The following is a 15,343-nucleotide window of genomic DNA, read 5'->3' on the forward strand; positions in this document are numbered from 1 at the left end:
TCACATTCTCTCTCTCTCTCTCTCTCTCTCTCTCTCTCTCTTTCTCTCTCTCTCTCTCTCTCTTCCTCTCTCTCTCTCAAAAATTAAAAAAACATTAAAAGAATAAAAAAATATATATATCGAGGGGCCCCTGGGTAGTTAGTTGGTTATGAGTCTGACCCTTGTTCTCAGCTCAAATCTTGATCTCCAGGACATGAGTCCAAGCCCTGTGTTGGGCTCTGAGCTAGGCGTGGCACATACTTAAAAAAAATTACATCAAGCATGTATTTATTTCTTAAGAATCTAATATGGGACTGCTGGGTTCCATGCTTGGAGCCTGGCATGGGAAACGGAAGTGATTGAAGTGCACCATCTCTGCCCTCCAAGGGCAGAGGCCAGAAGCATAATGGTCCTAAATGCTGTTTTCCATGGAAGTCAAGCTGCTGAGGCTCGTCAGAACTGTAGTATCAACAACAGAGACATTATAGAGAAACTTGCGTATGAGAGAAATGGTTTTGCGATTTCCTGGGGGTGGTAGATAGGACCCAAGTGTTTTTCTGATGAAAATGAGAGGAAGTTGGAATGTCCTCATTGACCAGAGCACAGTTATCTCTGGCAAATCCCTGCCTGCCTTCCCATCTTCCTTGGGGGTTGAATTTTGGCTTTACAATTTTAGCATTGAAAATGACAAAGCTACAAGACCCATGCGTGATCAGAGATTCCTGGCAGTGTGGCTTGTGGTCTTTACTATACTGATGGTGACTTGGGATAGTTGCCGAAGTTTGAGCGTGATTTGAGAAATTCAGCTCTTCAGACTAGAAGAGCCTTCAAAGATCAGTTAGTTACAGCTCTTTGAAAAAGAGACACCTCTTTGAAAAGCTAACTTTCCCAAGAAAAAATGTACTGAATGTGCATAAGCACAGATTTTTTTTTTTTTTAAATACCATCCCAAGCAGTTTGCAGATCCCCAACCTCAGAACCCTGATCTGGTCCAATGCCTGGTTTTATGGGGAGAATTACTAAGGTTTATAGAGGAGGATAAATGTGGGCTCTATATGGTCTTGCTGATGAACTATTCCTAAAGAAACTTTTTCTTTCTTTCAGCACTGGCTGGACCATTCCAAACCCATAAAAAAGCAGATGAAAAGTAAGTAAGCAGAACTTAGCCTACTCACTTATTTCTTTTATCAGAGAGTAAAACTCCTTTGCCAGTGTTTTGAGGTATTATGTTTTCATCAGAACTTGGGAGCGTTTTAAAATAGATTCAGTTTTAAGTGAATGATTTTTCATCTTAAGGCTGGCCAAATGTTAGAGTTTAAAATTTGGATAAGAGTTTTCGGTAGATATTAAAAAACAGACTATGCTCTCATTTGAAATCAGGCACCCCTGCCAATGAGAACTGATTAATATGCTCTTCACAAGCATGACTTTACGCCTATTATATTCATTTTCTAATGAGTTGTAAAAGTAGACTCAGAGAATGGGAAAGCAGGAGTTTTTGACAGTCTGGTCCAGCTCTCTGGTTTTATGGGTGCAGTAACCGCATTTCTTCAGGGTTATTTATACATGGGTAATTTTTAAAAAGTGTAATACTTTAAAGTGTTCTTACTGTATTTTTGGATTACGGAACCCTTGCTGTTTATATGTCACTTTCCTTTAGCCCACTTAGTATTTTGTAAAAAGTTAGTATCTGTTTGGAATATCTTGGCAATTGGGTGAAAGTAAAATGTCAGCTCTTAGTAATTCATCTACATGGTTAGGGTTTTATTCCAGAATAAGTTACTAGCTAAGCCGTCTTTGTCAATGCAAAAGTACATTTTAGTCTTCCAAATGAAAGGATTGAAAAGAACTCTCTAGCTGTGTATGTCCCTTTGTGCCCTCCCGGTAGCAGTGAATGTATTACTAGATGTAACATGTGTTTCCTTTTGTCCATTCTGTGATCTTCAAAACTGGGGAAAAACATCTTCAATGTTCCATCTCCCTATGTTCAGTTGGACCTGCTTATGCTTTGCACTTTCGAGTTAAATATTATTCTTCGGAACCGAACAACCTTCGTGAAGAGTTTACAAGGTAGGACCAGATGCAGAACACGACCCCCTCTCCACTGTAGTACTTACCTTATAGCTTATGGGTCCTCTAAATTTGGGGTCTGCCTGCTCTTCTCTCTGCTGACTTTATATGCTGAGCAAGAGCTATTCGTATTTCCCTGTGCTTATCCCTGTATTCTGTTGAAAATCTACCCTTGGCTTAGTTTGACCTTTTTCCCAGTGAATCAAAATTAAAAGATTTATTTTCCGATCACATTTCTGTTTTGTGGGGCTGTGGGATAAACTGGTTACTCGTTCCAAGGCACTTTATTTTTGCCTCAGGTACAAAAAGGGAAGGCAGGTATTAGAAGAGCATTTCTCAGTCCCAAAACGCCATCTTATTTTTTTTAAGGGGCTGCGCACTGTTCCCTTGATTGCTACAATATCAAAGTTGTTGGAATCCCTTCATGTCATCTTTCAGCCCCACTGAATTTCTTTTAAGGTGTGCCCACGAGTGTCTGCCCCTCCAACTTCAGAAACAGTGTTGAAGCAAAAGAGGCTTTAAAAACATTTTAAGTATGACATTTCTCTCCAGCCTCTCCTCTGTCAGCAAGATCCTCTACCCAGCCTTCGGCTGCTTTGAATGTCCCCAGAACCCCCTTGTCATTTGTGTGACCGGCAGTAGTGACGACATGTCAGCCCCTGGTGGTGGCCACTCACCTGGAGATGACCACCTGACTAACACTTTAAAGACTGCTTATCACCATTCCCTGCCCTGGACAGGCCTACTGGGCTTCCACGGTTAGGTTTTCCTATAGGAATTGCAAGTTCTGGCTGTATTCTGCACGGTATTCAGCACCGTGTGTTCTCTCCTTGATGCGAGTACTCAGTTCAGTGGTGGTTAAGCAGCTGTCAGAAGCAGGAACAGTCTAGAATATACTAGAACCTTCAGCTCCCCGATCCTTTGATCTCTGGGTCACTCACATTCTCCTGTATCCATTCCATCAGAGAGTGACTATCTGCATTGTTTTCAAAGTTCAAGTAGATTATTATAGAGTTCCTCTTCAGAGTCCTTTATGAAACGTGCTCCTTCTAGCCATCATCCAAGCTATTGATTCTTAACCAGAGTTGTGTGAATCAGAAACACCTAGGAAGCTTTTGAGCAAATCACATTCCTGGGGACCACTCTTGCATGTAAGACTGATTCCATAGGTATGGAGCAGAGCGTGGGTAGCTTTGGCTTTTACAAAGCACTATAAGTGGCTCTGTTGCCCACGTCCTCCTGGTAAGAAAGAAAAAAAAAACAGTTAAGCAAAAACACTTAATTTTTTTTTTTTTTACTTAGGTGAACTCCACTTGTGTTATTTGCTGCCTCCTCTCCCCATTTCTCATTACCCCATAACCCGCTGCAGCCCAGTTCCAGGATTTTTGTTTTGCATGCGTGTGTGTGTGTGTGCACGCATGAGTGCACGTACGCTTGGTTTTTTTTTTTTTTAAGACAGAGTCTGCAGTTAACCTGCATCAGAAAAAAGCCTCAAGCAGTTGCTAACTACGGTCAGCTGTAAACTTTCTGATACCAGCAGCTGCACTCTTCCCGGAATCTGCTGGTGGGACTGGCTGAGGGCCAAGTCCAGTGGCTCCTCCCTGTCTGTCTGATTGGACACGTTGCATGCCTGCGTTTGAGCTCTCTTCTCAAGCTCCAAGGGTGCTGCCGAGGCCATCATTGGACTGTAGAGTGTGTTTCATGTTCCATCCCCCAAGTATCTTGCGAACCCTGTACATGCACTCACCTGCCTAGCTAGGTTCTGGGATGTCTTCCTGGAGACTCAGGAGGAGATGCTTCCACCAATGTCCTCATTTGATTCGGACTCCTTGTTACAATGCAGAATTCTGGGCTGTGCACGGGGCGGGATTTGTGATGGGAAGTTGGGGATTGGAAGCGGTTGGAAAAAAGTATGCCTCTGTTGACTTTTCTGTATGTTTGTCAGGTACCTGTTTGTTTTACAACTCAGGCATGACATTCTTTCAGGAAGGTAAGTATGTTTTTGTTCTAACTCTTAACCTGGGATAGATCATAGTGTATTTCTAAATCACTGTTGTTGTTGTTGTTGTTTTAACTCTTTTACCCTTGTTCCCTTTTCAAAATTCAAAAAAAGTACACCAGGCATTGTAAAGTGAGTCTAATCCTTGTATCGCTGTCATCATCATCTTATTTTAAATGATTACTATATGGCTTGAAGCATTTCCAAGAGCATTTAATATCTTAAGTGATGTGCATTTGGGAATACTTCTCTCCCTGATCACATCACTGCCCCATTCATAATGGCTTTTGTCGTATTTGCAAGCAAGATACGTTATTAGTATGTATACACTTACAAGTATTTGGAGAGTCAGAAGTCTCATTCATCACCATCTGCATTTAAGCAACGTAAAGAGGTTACGTTTTGATTCTGATAGGAGGTTTAGACATCTCATCTCATTTCCTTTTCCCCTTCTTAAAAATGGTTTTTCAATACCAGGCCTCTGGCGACAGTGATTGTTGAGCCCAAGAAGCATTGGCATTGACGTGGTTGGTCTCGCGTGCAGTATTTATTTTAAAGATAACAAAATTTCAGTGGTCATAGCCTTCACAGTTGTGTCATTTCTCAGCATACGTATCGACTATTTTCTATTACGTGAAAAATGAAGACTCTGCCGAGTCTAAAAAGCGATACCTGACGTTGATGAGAACACATTTTGATTTTGAATACAACCTGAAAGAAATTTGAAAAGTGATTTCTGAATTTGCAAACTCTGAATCGCATGTAGGCTTTCAAAACCATAGTGGAATCTATATGACAGCACAAGTAGATTGTACAGTGTATACATTTGCCTTATTCAGCCATGCAATACAAATCTCAGTGTGTGTATTATGAGTGTGTGTGTATTTTTATCTTTCTCTCTTTCTCTCTGCATACTGTGCTCCTTGTACTAAAGGCCTCTTAATTCCAGTAATTGTCTTCAGTTTGGAAAAATATTAATGGCGACATCTTACATTTATACAGTACTTTGCAGTTTACACGCACTTCGGCCAGATTGACGGTACTTCCAGGCATAATGGCGTTCTGGTCCCAGCACTGCCTGCTCCCAGCTGGGTGACCTTGAACAAGACACTTGGTTACTGAGTTCCTCGTCTCTAAAATGGGGGATGGGGGAGCACTTACCTTAGCGGTTCATAAAGTCCATGCATTGACCAAATTTGATAGTATATTTGAAAAGGCTTTAAAAACTATGAAGTGCTGTACCAATGTATGTCATTATTATTTTTCTAACTGAATTTGTAATATCAAGTATGAATGAGATCAGTGATGGGAGGTGTGGTAATACGCCTCTGTGGCTACGCCTCAGTTATACTTATTAGAACGCTTGAGTGTATCCAGCTGTCCTGGCAGTATTAGATATTGTGTCTGTCTGTTTATTTTTAACATTATGACCTGGTTTCAAGAAAGAGTTCAGACAGCTTGAAAAGGCGCATGTACTCTATCAAGTAAGTTTCAAAATCCTAAGGCAGAGGGAAGGCTTTTCATTCTATTTCCCAAACTTCCCCATTCTTGCCAAATTCAGTAAAATTGCCCACAGAGTTGATAGAAACTATACTTAGATTGTATCGTTTTGCTCTATGGTGAGAATTGACTTTGGGAAATAGGGAGTGGAAATCAGCTTGTTTGCATTCTTTAATGTGGACAGCAGAAATAGAAACCACCGAGAAAAATCATTATCTAAATAGCACTACCTTTTGAAAAATGACTCTAATGATATTTTGTATGCTTATGAGTATTAAAAGTTCATATATGGAATTCATTTCCTCTCTTTTTTTCAAGACTGAAATGCCCATATGAAACGGCTGTGGAATTAGCTGCTCTCTGTCTACAAGGTACATTATTCTTTAGTGGTAATTAGCATTTTAATGTTATGCTCTTGTTTTAGCAATTGATTATCCTGTGTACCAGTCACAGTACCCTACTTTGGGGGTATAAATAAATACAGTATGGCCTCCATCCCCAAGTAGCTTCGGGTCCCATGAGGATGTGGCAAAACCACATCCAGGGTACAGTGCAGTTCCCTCAGGAAGACTTGCAGGAGGCTTGGAAGACTAAGGCCCTTCGGGGGAGGAGTGGATGAAAACAAATGAAGGAATCAAGACAAAAGGTAGAGAAGTGCAGAGGGGTACTGGTAGTCAAATGGTGTTGGAGGGTGGAAGTTCAAGAACCTGGATAAGTGGACAACCTTGAACCCTATTTAAAGAGCATGACCATGCTGTCAGCAGTAGGACTTTGAAGGCTCTCAAGAGGGAGGCAGACCTGGTCAGGTGTGCATTTAGAAAGGCCCCACTGGGTGTGATGGGGAGGTAGGACTGGACCAGGACCGGGGCTGGGGGTGCAGTAAGAAGGTGTTGCAGTAATAAAAGGAAACTCTCTAGGGCAGGGGGTACACACACACACACACACACACACACATACACACACCCCGAAAGAACAACATTAGTGGTGCAAGAGAAGGACCTGGTCATTACACATCGGTGTTGAGAAGGACTCAGGCAAGAGTCATAGATAGCTCCCAAGAGTGAGTGACAGGAGCCACAAATGGTTAGAAGAATTGACTGCAGTGGAGGAGATCATCTACGTAGAACCTCTTGGCTGAGAGGTGCCAGTGGGACCTCTGGTAGCTTCTTGAGCGTGCAGATCTGGCTCTGTCAGAGAGGTCAGGCCACAAGCATTGACAAGGAGTCATCTGCTTATAGGTAGGAGTTAGATGGTAGGAGGTTTGCCTACATGATTGTCAGTGTTGACTGTTCCATATTATGCACTGGTGGATTTGAGTTTAAAATGCACAAGAAACACTTGCTGAAGTCTTCAGCATTAATTAAGAAGACACTAACGTGTAGCTGCACATAAGGAATGTTATCAGTACATCACATAGGCATATGTTGTGGATTCATTTTACCAGTGTGTTCATCAGTTTCTCTGGGATAATGAATTATGATGTATTCATTCATAATTACTAATTAATTTTGAACACCATAAGATTTGGCTTCCAACTTTTGTATTTCCCAATTTTTAAAAGTTGATCTAAGTCTTCAAATTCTGAAATCAGCACAGATTTATTATAGAGTATCAGGAGAGCAGCACAATAGTCAAGACAAGTAGAAGGAAGGAAGGAACCCATCATCCTGCCATCCGCAATCAGGGTTTCTATGAGTTGGATGCAGTTTTTAAAATGTAATTCTGATCAGTCATGTACAATTTTTAATATGATTTTCTACTTCGTATTTTTAGTTCTTGTATTTTGTCATGAAGATGGTTTTTAATGACAGCAAGACACTTCTGTTCCTTAGTCACTTTTTAATTCTTATTCTTAATGGGGGCTTGCATATAGTAGGTGCTCAGTAAGTATAGAATGAATCCATTAGAGTTGGAGAGGCCCTTCAAAGACTTTGGTTGAAGGGGGAGCCTGCCCATGAGGTCTGAAACCATAGGTGGTAGAGGTGACAGTCTTGTCATCTCTAAATATCTGTGCCAAATACAATGCTAAGTGCTTCACATGTACATTTTCCTGATTCAACAGTCCTTGTGGTAAGTGCTATAGGGATCTGTAACAGCTTGGGGAACATGGAAGTCTGTTCTCCATTTTGGCCAGGTACAGATCTCACTGGCCAAGCAGCATCCGCTCTAGAGTTTCTGAGGCTCCAGGAGGTTATACCCTTTGGCTTGGTGGCCCAGCAGTAGACATCAGGTTGTGGTTAAATGGGATGAAGTCACATCCCTGTCAGACCTGGGGCCATCGATCACTGGTCCTGAACAACTAGAGCATAAGGCACATATATCACCATCCTTCCCCACTCCCATCCCCTGCCCCACTTCCCGCCGTGTGATGAAGGCATCACCACACTCACAAAGTCCAGCTCTGGTAGAACCATTTGCCTTGCTCCAGGGCCAAGGCAGATGTGAATGAGATCAGCTATCTGTGAGCCTTTCTTGGGGAAATTACCCCTTTGAGTTGGAACTACAACATCATGTAATTTAAGATGCAGTCATCATCTCAAGTACAAATGAAAAGTCTGAAGTGGGGAACAAGTGGGGAAGTTCTTGTTACATTGTCCCTCCATGGCCCCTTCTCCCCACATCCCATCGGAAAGTGCCACAGCCTACTTTCTAGTTGAATCACAGTGGAGCCAGCTTGCGTCAGAACATCGAGATCACTGGAGCATCTCAGGTTTCAGTAAAATGGAGGGTGTGTTTCCTCCCTTGCTTGAGCCTTGAAGACATGTTCTTGCTGTGATCGTCCTTAAATTAATGGTGCCCCTCCAGAGTTGCGGCCCCGAGTGAAGGCGGTGCCCTTTTGGGGACTAGTTTTATGATAGATTTGAAGGTGAATCCAGGCAAAAAGAATGAGAGTGAGGAGAACGGGACACGATCTTCTTTCGTCCTTGCAGCAGCTCTCATTTTGCCGATGGGGCATCAGAGACGGAGGAGAGTGGTTAAGTGGCTTGGCCAGGTCGCACAGAGAGTGTACAGCAGAGTGGGGATTCCGGCCCTCCTGTGTCTGAGGGCCACCGTCTGACACCCTCCACGGCCAGAACTCAGGCAGAGAAGTGTCGTTCTGCCTCTTGGAAGGCAGGCGTGCTATCTCAGAATCTATGTACAGGCATCGCTTGGGCCTGTTGTAATCCAGGAACAGTGAGGAGGATACTGGCCCCCTTTCCCGGTCTCGGGGAAACCTTATCACTGTCTGGCTTCTCCTTCCTGTGCTTGATGATGTCAGTGGTCTTGCCAGACACACTGCTCATCCCAGGGATTTGTTGCCTCACTTTGGCCCACGGGTGCAGCAGAAGGGTGGTTCATGTGAAGGAGATCTCTCCCCAGACTGCCCCTCTAGCCTCGCCAGGTCTCTGGTTTCAGGGTGAGCTCTTGGTTATTGGTCAGTGGCGGCCTTGGGAGCCCACCCAGCCGTTTTACCTTCTCTGGGTGAATATTTCTAGAGCAGAATCTTCATCTGTGACTTTGCCCAAGGTACTGAGTAGCTGCACGCCCTGACCCAGGCCACCCTGGTGGTCTTCGGGGGGCCGTCCACTTGAGAGTTGCAAATGGAGGGCTTGGGTCAGGTGAGGAAGCACTCAGCAGGTCCCCACTCTGTGTCAGGCATCGCCTCTTACAGCCCTCCCACCACCCCGCTGAGTTGGGTAGTTGCTTTGTCTGTATGGACAGAAAAGTTTCATCCGCTTCTGCAAGCTACTTGGAGTCCCTCCTGGAAGCTGGGCTCTGGGATTAGAAAAGGCTGCTGGGTACTTAGTGAGTTGCTATTAGCAACACACGCTGGCCAATCAGTTGTAGGATTTCTTGTGTTAAGCAGTGTTTCTCAAAGTGTGTTCCTGGGTCAGCTATAGCAGCAGCATCTGGGAGCTTGTTAGAAATGCAGATTCTCAGGCCTTATTCCAGACCTGTGGGATCAGAATCTTGGAGGGTGGGGTGCCACAGTGTGTGTTTTAGCGAGCCTTACATTTCCAACGTAAGTTGGAAAACCAGTGTTGTAGATCCGTGCTTTTCAAAGCAGCCTGTGTGCCAGTCAGCTGGGCATCTGGTGAGAAGGCAGGTTTTGCTTCAGGAGGTCTGCAGTGGAGCCTCAAAGTCTGCGTTACGAGCAGGCTCCCAGATGGTGCTGATGCTGGACCAGGCTTTGTGTGGCAGGGTATTAGAGAAACCTCTGGAGGGTTCCTTTCCGTTCTGGGTTCTGTTCCCTGGAGCTGCAGGGGTGGGGGTCCTGGGTGGGGAGAGTGGATTTTCTCATCTGTGCCTTGGAGGCACGGGGCCCCCTATGTCCTGGGCCCTTCATTCTGTGGGGTCCTCGGCCAGAGAGCAACTAGCGTGTGGGACACTTGGGGCCTTTTTGCGGAGACTGCTCACGTGGCTGCTCCTCTCTGCACAGCCGTCTTCGTCTTCCTCCCTGTTCTGGCTGAGTTGCCGCAGCTGCTCCTGCAGCCTTGTCCCCCCCCCCCACCCCCTCCTTCCTTCCCTCCCTCCCTCCCCCCTCCCTCCTTCCCTCTCCCTCCTGGCATATTTTCCCCTAGATTCTACATGCACTGAATTCTTGATTGGTCCTCTCTAGCACTGCAGACTCGGAGTGCTGCTCCGACCCACCCGTAGCAAGAGCCCTGTTAGATGTTTCTGGGCAGGTCCTCCTTCCCTGCAATTGCCTTTTATTGCAGATCTGGGCTCGACCACTTCGTGGGGGAAATATAATCTGGGCCTCCTTGGGTATGGGGGAATAGTGGAGAGAAAGACGGTAATAACTAAGATAATGGTGTTTTGCCCGATAGGGAGGGCATTGGGATGATTCTTGGGGGTTCTGAATGTACATGTGGGGGCACCAGCTGGGAGTTGAGCCCTCCTGAAAGCAGGGAGTTCTGCATGTGGGGGTACCTGTGCTCTGTAATCGTGCCAACTGCCTTTGGACCTGGTTGCAGCAATAACTGAAAGCATTCAATGTCTCCTGTTTTCCTCCCTTTTATGAAACTCGCAGCGGAGCTGGGGGAGTGTGAGCTTCCAGAACACACGCCAGAGCTTGTGTCTGAGTTTCGGTTCATTCCAAATCAGACAGAAGCGATGGAATTTGATATCTTCCAGAGATGGAAAGAGTGCAGGTACCTTGATGCTACCGTCTAACGTTCTGATATATTTATTTTGTGATGTGTCAGCGTCTCTCGGACTCAGATGTGCCAGTAGAATCGCTCTGTCGAAGACCGTAAAACTGTAGCTCCAACTCTTCACTTCTCGCCTGGGCCTCAGTCCTGGTTTTCCAAAGGCCCACACGACGTCTGTCTTTCCCAAGATGTACAGTAAGGACCAAAGCCTAGTCCCGTTTCCCTCTGAATGGCAGAGCCTGGTCCTGATTTGCTCATTACTGTCAAGGACACCGCTGCTCTCCTGGCCTCCTGGAGAGAGTGAGGAGGCTCCGCCTTGGTACATTCCCTGTGCCTGAATCTTCTAGAGTGGACCCTTTAGAAATATGCCCTGTTGTCCCTTACAGGGACACTCGTATTTGAGACCATGTGTTGTAGAAGTTCTGTTTCCGGACATGTGGTCACCAGAGCTAAATCGAGCCTTGTCCGTTATATGCTGGCTCTTCCCTCCTCCTCCCCGGGGTCACGCTAGGCTGACAGGTTTCTGCCTCGATTACCAGTGCTGCCTTTCCTCCCTCCCAGCCCACCTTCCCAAACTCTGCCCCATCCAAGTCCGTCTTGGACGCAGAAACTTAGCGTGGTTTCCTCTTGTCCCTTGGCCCTTCTGAGGGACATAATGACTTTTTTGAAACTGGAAAGTGATGTTAGCCCAGTCTTGTGCCACATCCAAACAGTAGAGGAATATGTGGGTGTAGAGTCACAGGGCCCACACCCTGCGCACACACACCCACTGTCCTCGCTGCGGGCCATCGTTGTTGGCAGTCAGTGGTGCGTCTTTCCAGCTTTCCTGCTTTGCATATACAGCACATACCCGCGTCCATGCACAAAAATGGTTTCTGTAAGTGTCCACGTTGTAAGCACTGCTGTCCTCTTTCTATTCAATGAACAGTCTGTCCATGGAGGTCTTTTCCTGTTCACATAAATTGGTGTCCCTCATTCTTTTAATTGCTACAGAGGATCCCTGAATGTGGCTGTGCCCTTCAGAATTCTGTGGGTGTACGAGCTGCAGTTTACATGTATTTCCATTGGTTTTTCTAAGGGGAAAGAGCCCTGCCCAGGCGGAACTGTCCTATCTGAATAAAGCGAAGTGGCTGGAAATGTATGGGGTAGACATGCACGTTGTCAGGGTAAGAACCGTGTGCGTTTAAGTAACGGGGTTTCTTGGGTTTCGCTGTGACTGAGCCATGCGTAAACTGTGCAAACAAAGTAACGTGGTGAGGAAACTGTTTTGCATTCTGCTCTGTGACGACCTGTTAGAACCCTCTACCGATTGTCACTTCGTTTATTTGTAGGGAAGAGATGGCTGTGAATATTCTCTTGGACTGACCCCGACAGGCATATTAATCTTTGAAGGAGCTAACAAAATAGGCTTATTCTTTTGGTAATTTAGTTTTGTCTAATATTAAAAATGTCTTTTCCTATTTTGTGGTGGAATTCTATGTGATGGATGATTATTGAGGGATATTTGCAACCCCGAGATTTGCTTTAAAAACACACCATGCTCCCGTACTTGCGGGTGTTTGGCAGTAGCACTGACTTCTGGATAATCACGCTTGAATGAATGAATGATTTCTGTAGCAAATCTAAGCTTAAAAAGTAGAAAGGAAAACTGCTGTTTGTGTAGATAGTTTTCCTGCGGATTGTACTTTTAAAATGTTTTCTCTCTGACCAGGCCAAAAATTACCAAGATGGATTTTAAAAAGAGCAAATTGACATTGGTGGTAGTGGAGGATGATGATCAGGTAAGCCTCGCTCCTGGCTGTCCTCCTTGCTGCAAATAATCCTTCACTGATGTTCCTGGCCCCCACTGAGATGCGAACCTTGTGCTTCACCTCAAAGGGACGGGAGCAAGAGCACACGTTTGTCTTCCGGCTGGACAGCGCCAGGACCTGTAAGCACCTCTGGAAATGTGCGGTCGAGCATCACGCCTTCTTCCGCCTGCGGACGCCGGGAAATAGCAAATCGAACAGATCAGACTTCATCCGGCTGGGGTCTCGCTTCAGATTCAGGTGGGCACTGGTTTTTACAACGTGGATGCCGTGTTTCGAAGGAGGGCAGCAGTGAGGGCTTTTTGTGAATGGATCTGTGTGTCCGGAGGCTTGAGTCGGGCGTCCTGTTCCTGCTTCTTTCGTAAGATCTGACCTTTGGTTGAGCCCCCGGAGCTGTTTCAGCCTCTGTGCCCTCATTGATAAAATGGGGCTAATAACAAAATTGTTAATAGCTGACATGTAGCTGGACCTGTGCCATCTCAAACAGTAGATAGTGTGGCCATTGAGATTAATTAATATTAAGTAAATTTTAAAATGTGGTTCCTCTGTCTCACTCACCACACATCAAGTGCTCAGTGCACGTGAGGTGGGTGGCTGCCGTAGTGGGCGGGGCAGACGTAGAACACAAGCTGTGCTAGAGCTTTTCATGAACCCATGTATAATCCTCCCTGCAGACTTAATGAGCTAGGTCCTCTGACTATCTCCACCGTACAGATGAGGAAGCCAGGGCTGAGGGGTTACACAATCTGCCCAGCGTCACAGTAAGTGGCAGAGCTGCGAGTCAACCCCAGACGGTCTGGGGCTTCTGTTCCAACCCCTCCTCTCTTGCCTTTCGTGTGCCGGCATCAAGAAATGTGTCGATGATTAAGAATGACAGCAGATGTCCCCCATGTGTGTGCAGGGGATCCCGGATAGGCTCAGTAGATATTGGAATCTGAAGAGACCTTGAAAACATGGAGAATTTAATTGTTCACATATTTTTACTTAACGATTGTAAGGCCATGTCTTTCAAGATACGTGAAACCTCCCTGGGGTTTTATTAAAAACGGGGATTTATGACCTCATCTGAGACCCTTGTAATCAGAATCAATGGGTGCACCCATGTGCATTCATGAATAAGGCCTGGGAATGTGCATTTTAAGTGCCCTCCCAGGGTTGATTTCTGAGGCCTGTTTACAGATCTGAGAATCACTGTTATAAGCTCTAAAATTTCACATGGTTTCATAACCTCTGCCCACACATGGCATGTCCTTGAATGCCCTTTCATACGCCAAAAGATGTGCTCTTTTCAGATTTATCTACCGTGCAAGGAAATGGCTGTTGGGGTGGTTGCCAAGGCAGACTTTTCCATCCTTGGAGGAAACTCCCCCAGGATTTGGTCCAGACCAGGCACCCTCCAGAAGAAGGAAGGGGAGTTTGGAGACAAGGTTGCCCCTTGGAGGCACTTAGAGCAGGTGGCAAGTGTCCCCTTCCGTGTGATAAATCATCAACCGAGAGTAGGGCCGGAATGAAGCAGTGATCAATCAGATAAAAACAGCATACTTCCCGGAAGCTACGTTGCTTGAAACCCAGAAAGCCTTGGTGAAAGAAGTAATGATTCCTCTGGCATAGTAAGGAAAGCCAGGGTTTAGTTAAGTGGTCACCGATAACAGCATTTTAAAAGACTTAAATGTCTACGTAATGTGTGTTATGAAAGGTTATTTGATTTGTGAATCATTGTGCTCTCAGTCAGATGTGGCAAGTACTTGGACCTTCCTGGTTTGTGCAGCCAAGTGACTGGTACCTAAATTACGGACTTTGTCTTTTGGTGGAAATATCTGCCCCTGTCATACAGCTTGGATTTGGCAGAGGTGATTTTATTGCTAAATGGAAGGCTAAATTTAGTGTGTGTCTTTACCAAACGAGTTCATGATAAGTTGAAATTTACATTGGAGCTTTTGAAAACAGAAGTGCGCTTCCAAATATGTATAATGTGCTCATATTCTGACACTGGTAACATGCAATAAAATATTTACTTTCCAGTGGGCGGACAGAGTATCAAGCCACACATGGGGCCAGGTTACGGAGAACCAGCACCTTTGAGCGGAAGCCTAGTAAACGCTATCCATCCCGGAGACATTCGACGTTCAAAGGTGGTGTGCTTTTCATTCTGCTTGGCATTTTATGTTATGATGTAGTTGGTTAAGCCCCAAGGAACTTAGCTTGCTAAAGCAGTTCTTAAAGGAACATTCTACTCTTCTACTCTTGTCATTCTGAAGCTTTTGACAAAACCCCAGTGGGAGGGATTCTCTTAATGGAAACCAGGCCACCTTTGCCGTCTGCTGTCTTTAGTTTTTACCATTGGACATGTTCATCTTCTCCCTCTTTTTCATCCTTCTTTTCTTGTGCCTCTTCACTTCCGTTGTACCTGGAACCTCAGGAATATCATAGGTTACCATGTTTTTTTGCCCAGATGAATGATGCTGTGTCTTAGAGGGAAAAACAGTTCTTCTCTCCTCTATCTTACAGTTTCAAATGGGACACCAGTCTCATGCTAACCAGAATTCTGGCCACTAAGAGCAGATCCAGAAATTTTAAGTCCTGGACTCCGTACCTGCAGTCAGTCCATGCACGTCCTGCCCTTGAATTTAGCCTGGACTTAGGATGCCTTCCCCGCCTCCCTTTTCAGAACTCCCTGAGCCTTAGTCTGTCATTTACTACTATGGCTTCACGCCTTCCTGAAGGCTGGTACCCAAAACAGGACCAGTTGGCGAATGAGCAAGCTGGGCTTGTTTAACCTTGGCCTCCACATCCTACCTCCTAGCTCTTCTCTGCCTACACTTGATTGTTTCTCCCTTCGGGACACCTAGTTT

The 15,343-nt window shown here is 45.3% G+C and overlaps 1 protein-coding gene across 2 annotated transcripts in view; it reads left to right on the forward strand.

Annotated features, from left to right (window-relative positions):
• The window catches only part of EPB41L4B (erythrocyte membrane protein band 4.1 like 4B), a 129,874-nt gene that overhangs the window by 49,420 nt on the left and 65,111 nt on the right, over positions 1-15,343 (forward strand). For both annotated transcript variants that reach the window (XM_047830575.1, XM_047830574.1), the window contains exons 3-12: positions 1,084-1,126; positions 1,971-2,049; positions 3,995-4,039; positions 5,867-5,919; positions 10,563-10,683; positions 11,762-11,849; positions 12,015-12,103; positions 12,395-12,464; positions 12,562-12,731; positions 14,514-14,623. In XM_047830575.1, the coding sequence (XP_047686531.1) occupies positions 1,084-1,126; positions 1,971-2,049; positions 3,995-4,039; positions 5,867-5,919; positions 10,563-10,683; positions 11,762-11,849; positions 12,015-12,103; positions 12,395-12,464; positions 12,562-12,731; positions 14,514-14,623 (868 nt within the window). The remainder of the gene's footprint in view (positions 1-1,083; positions 1,127-1,970; positions 2,050-3,994; positions 4,040-5,866; positions 5,920-10,562; positions 10,684-11,761; positions 11,850-12,014; positions 12,104-12,394; positions 12,465-12,561; positions 12,732-14,513; positions 14,624-15,343) is intronic.

Source organism: Prionailurus viverrinus, chromosome D4 (assembly GCF_022837055.1).
Source record: "Prionailurus viverrinus isolate Anna chromosome D4, UM_Priviv_1.0, whole genome shotgun sequence".
NCBI lineage: Eukaryota > Metazoa > Chordata > Mammalia > Carnivora > Felidae > Prionailurus > Prionailurus viverrinus.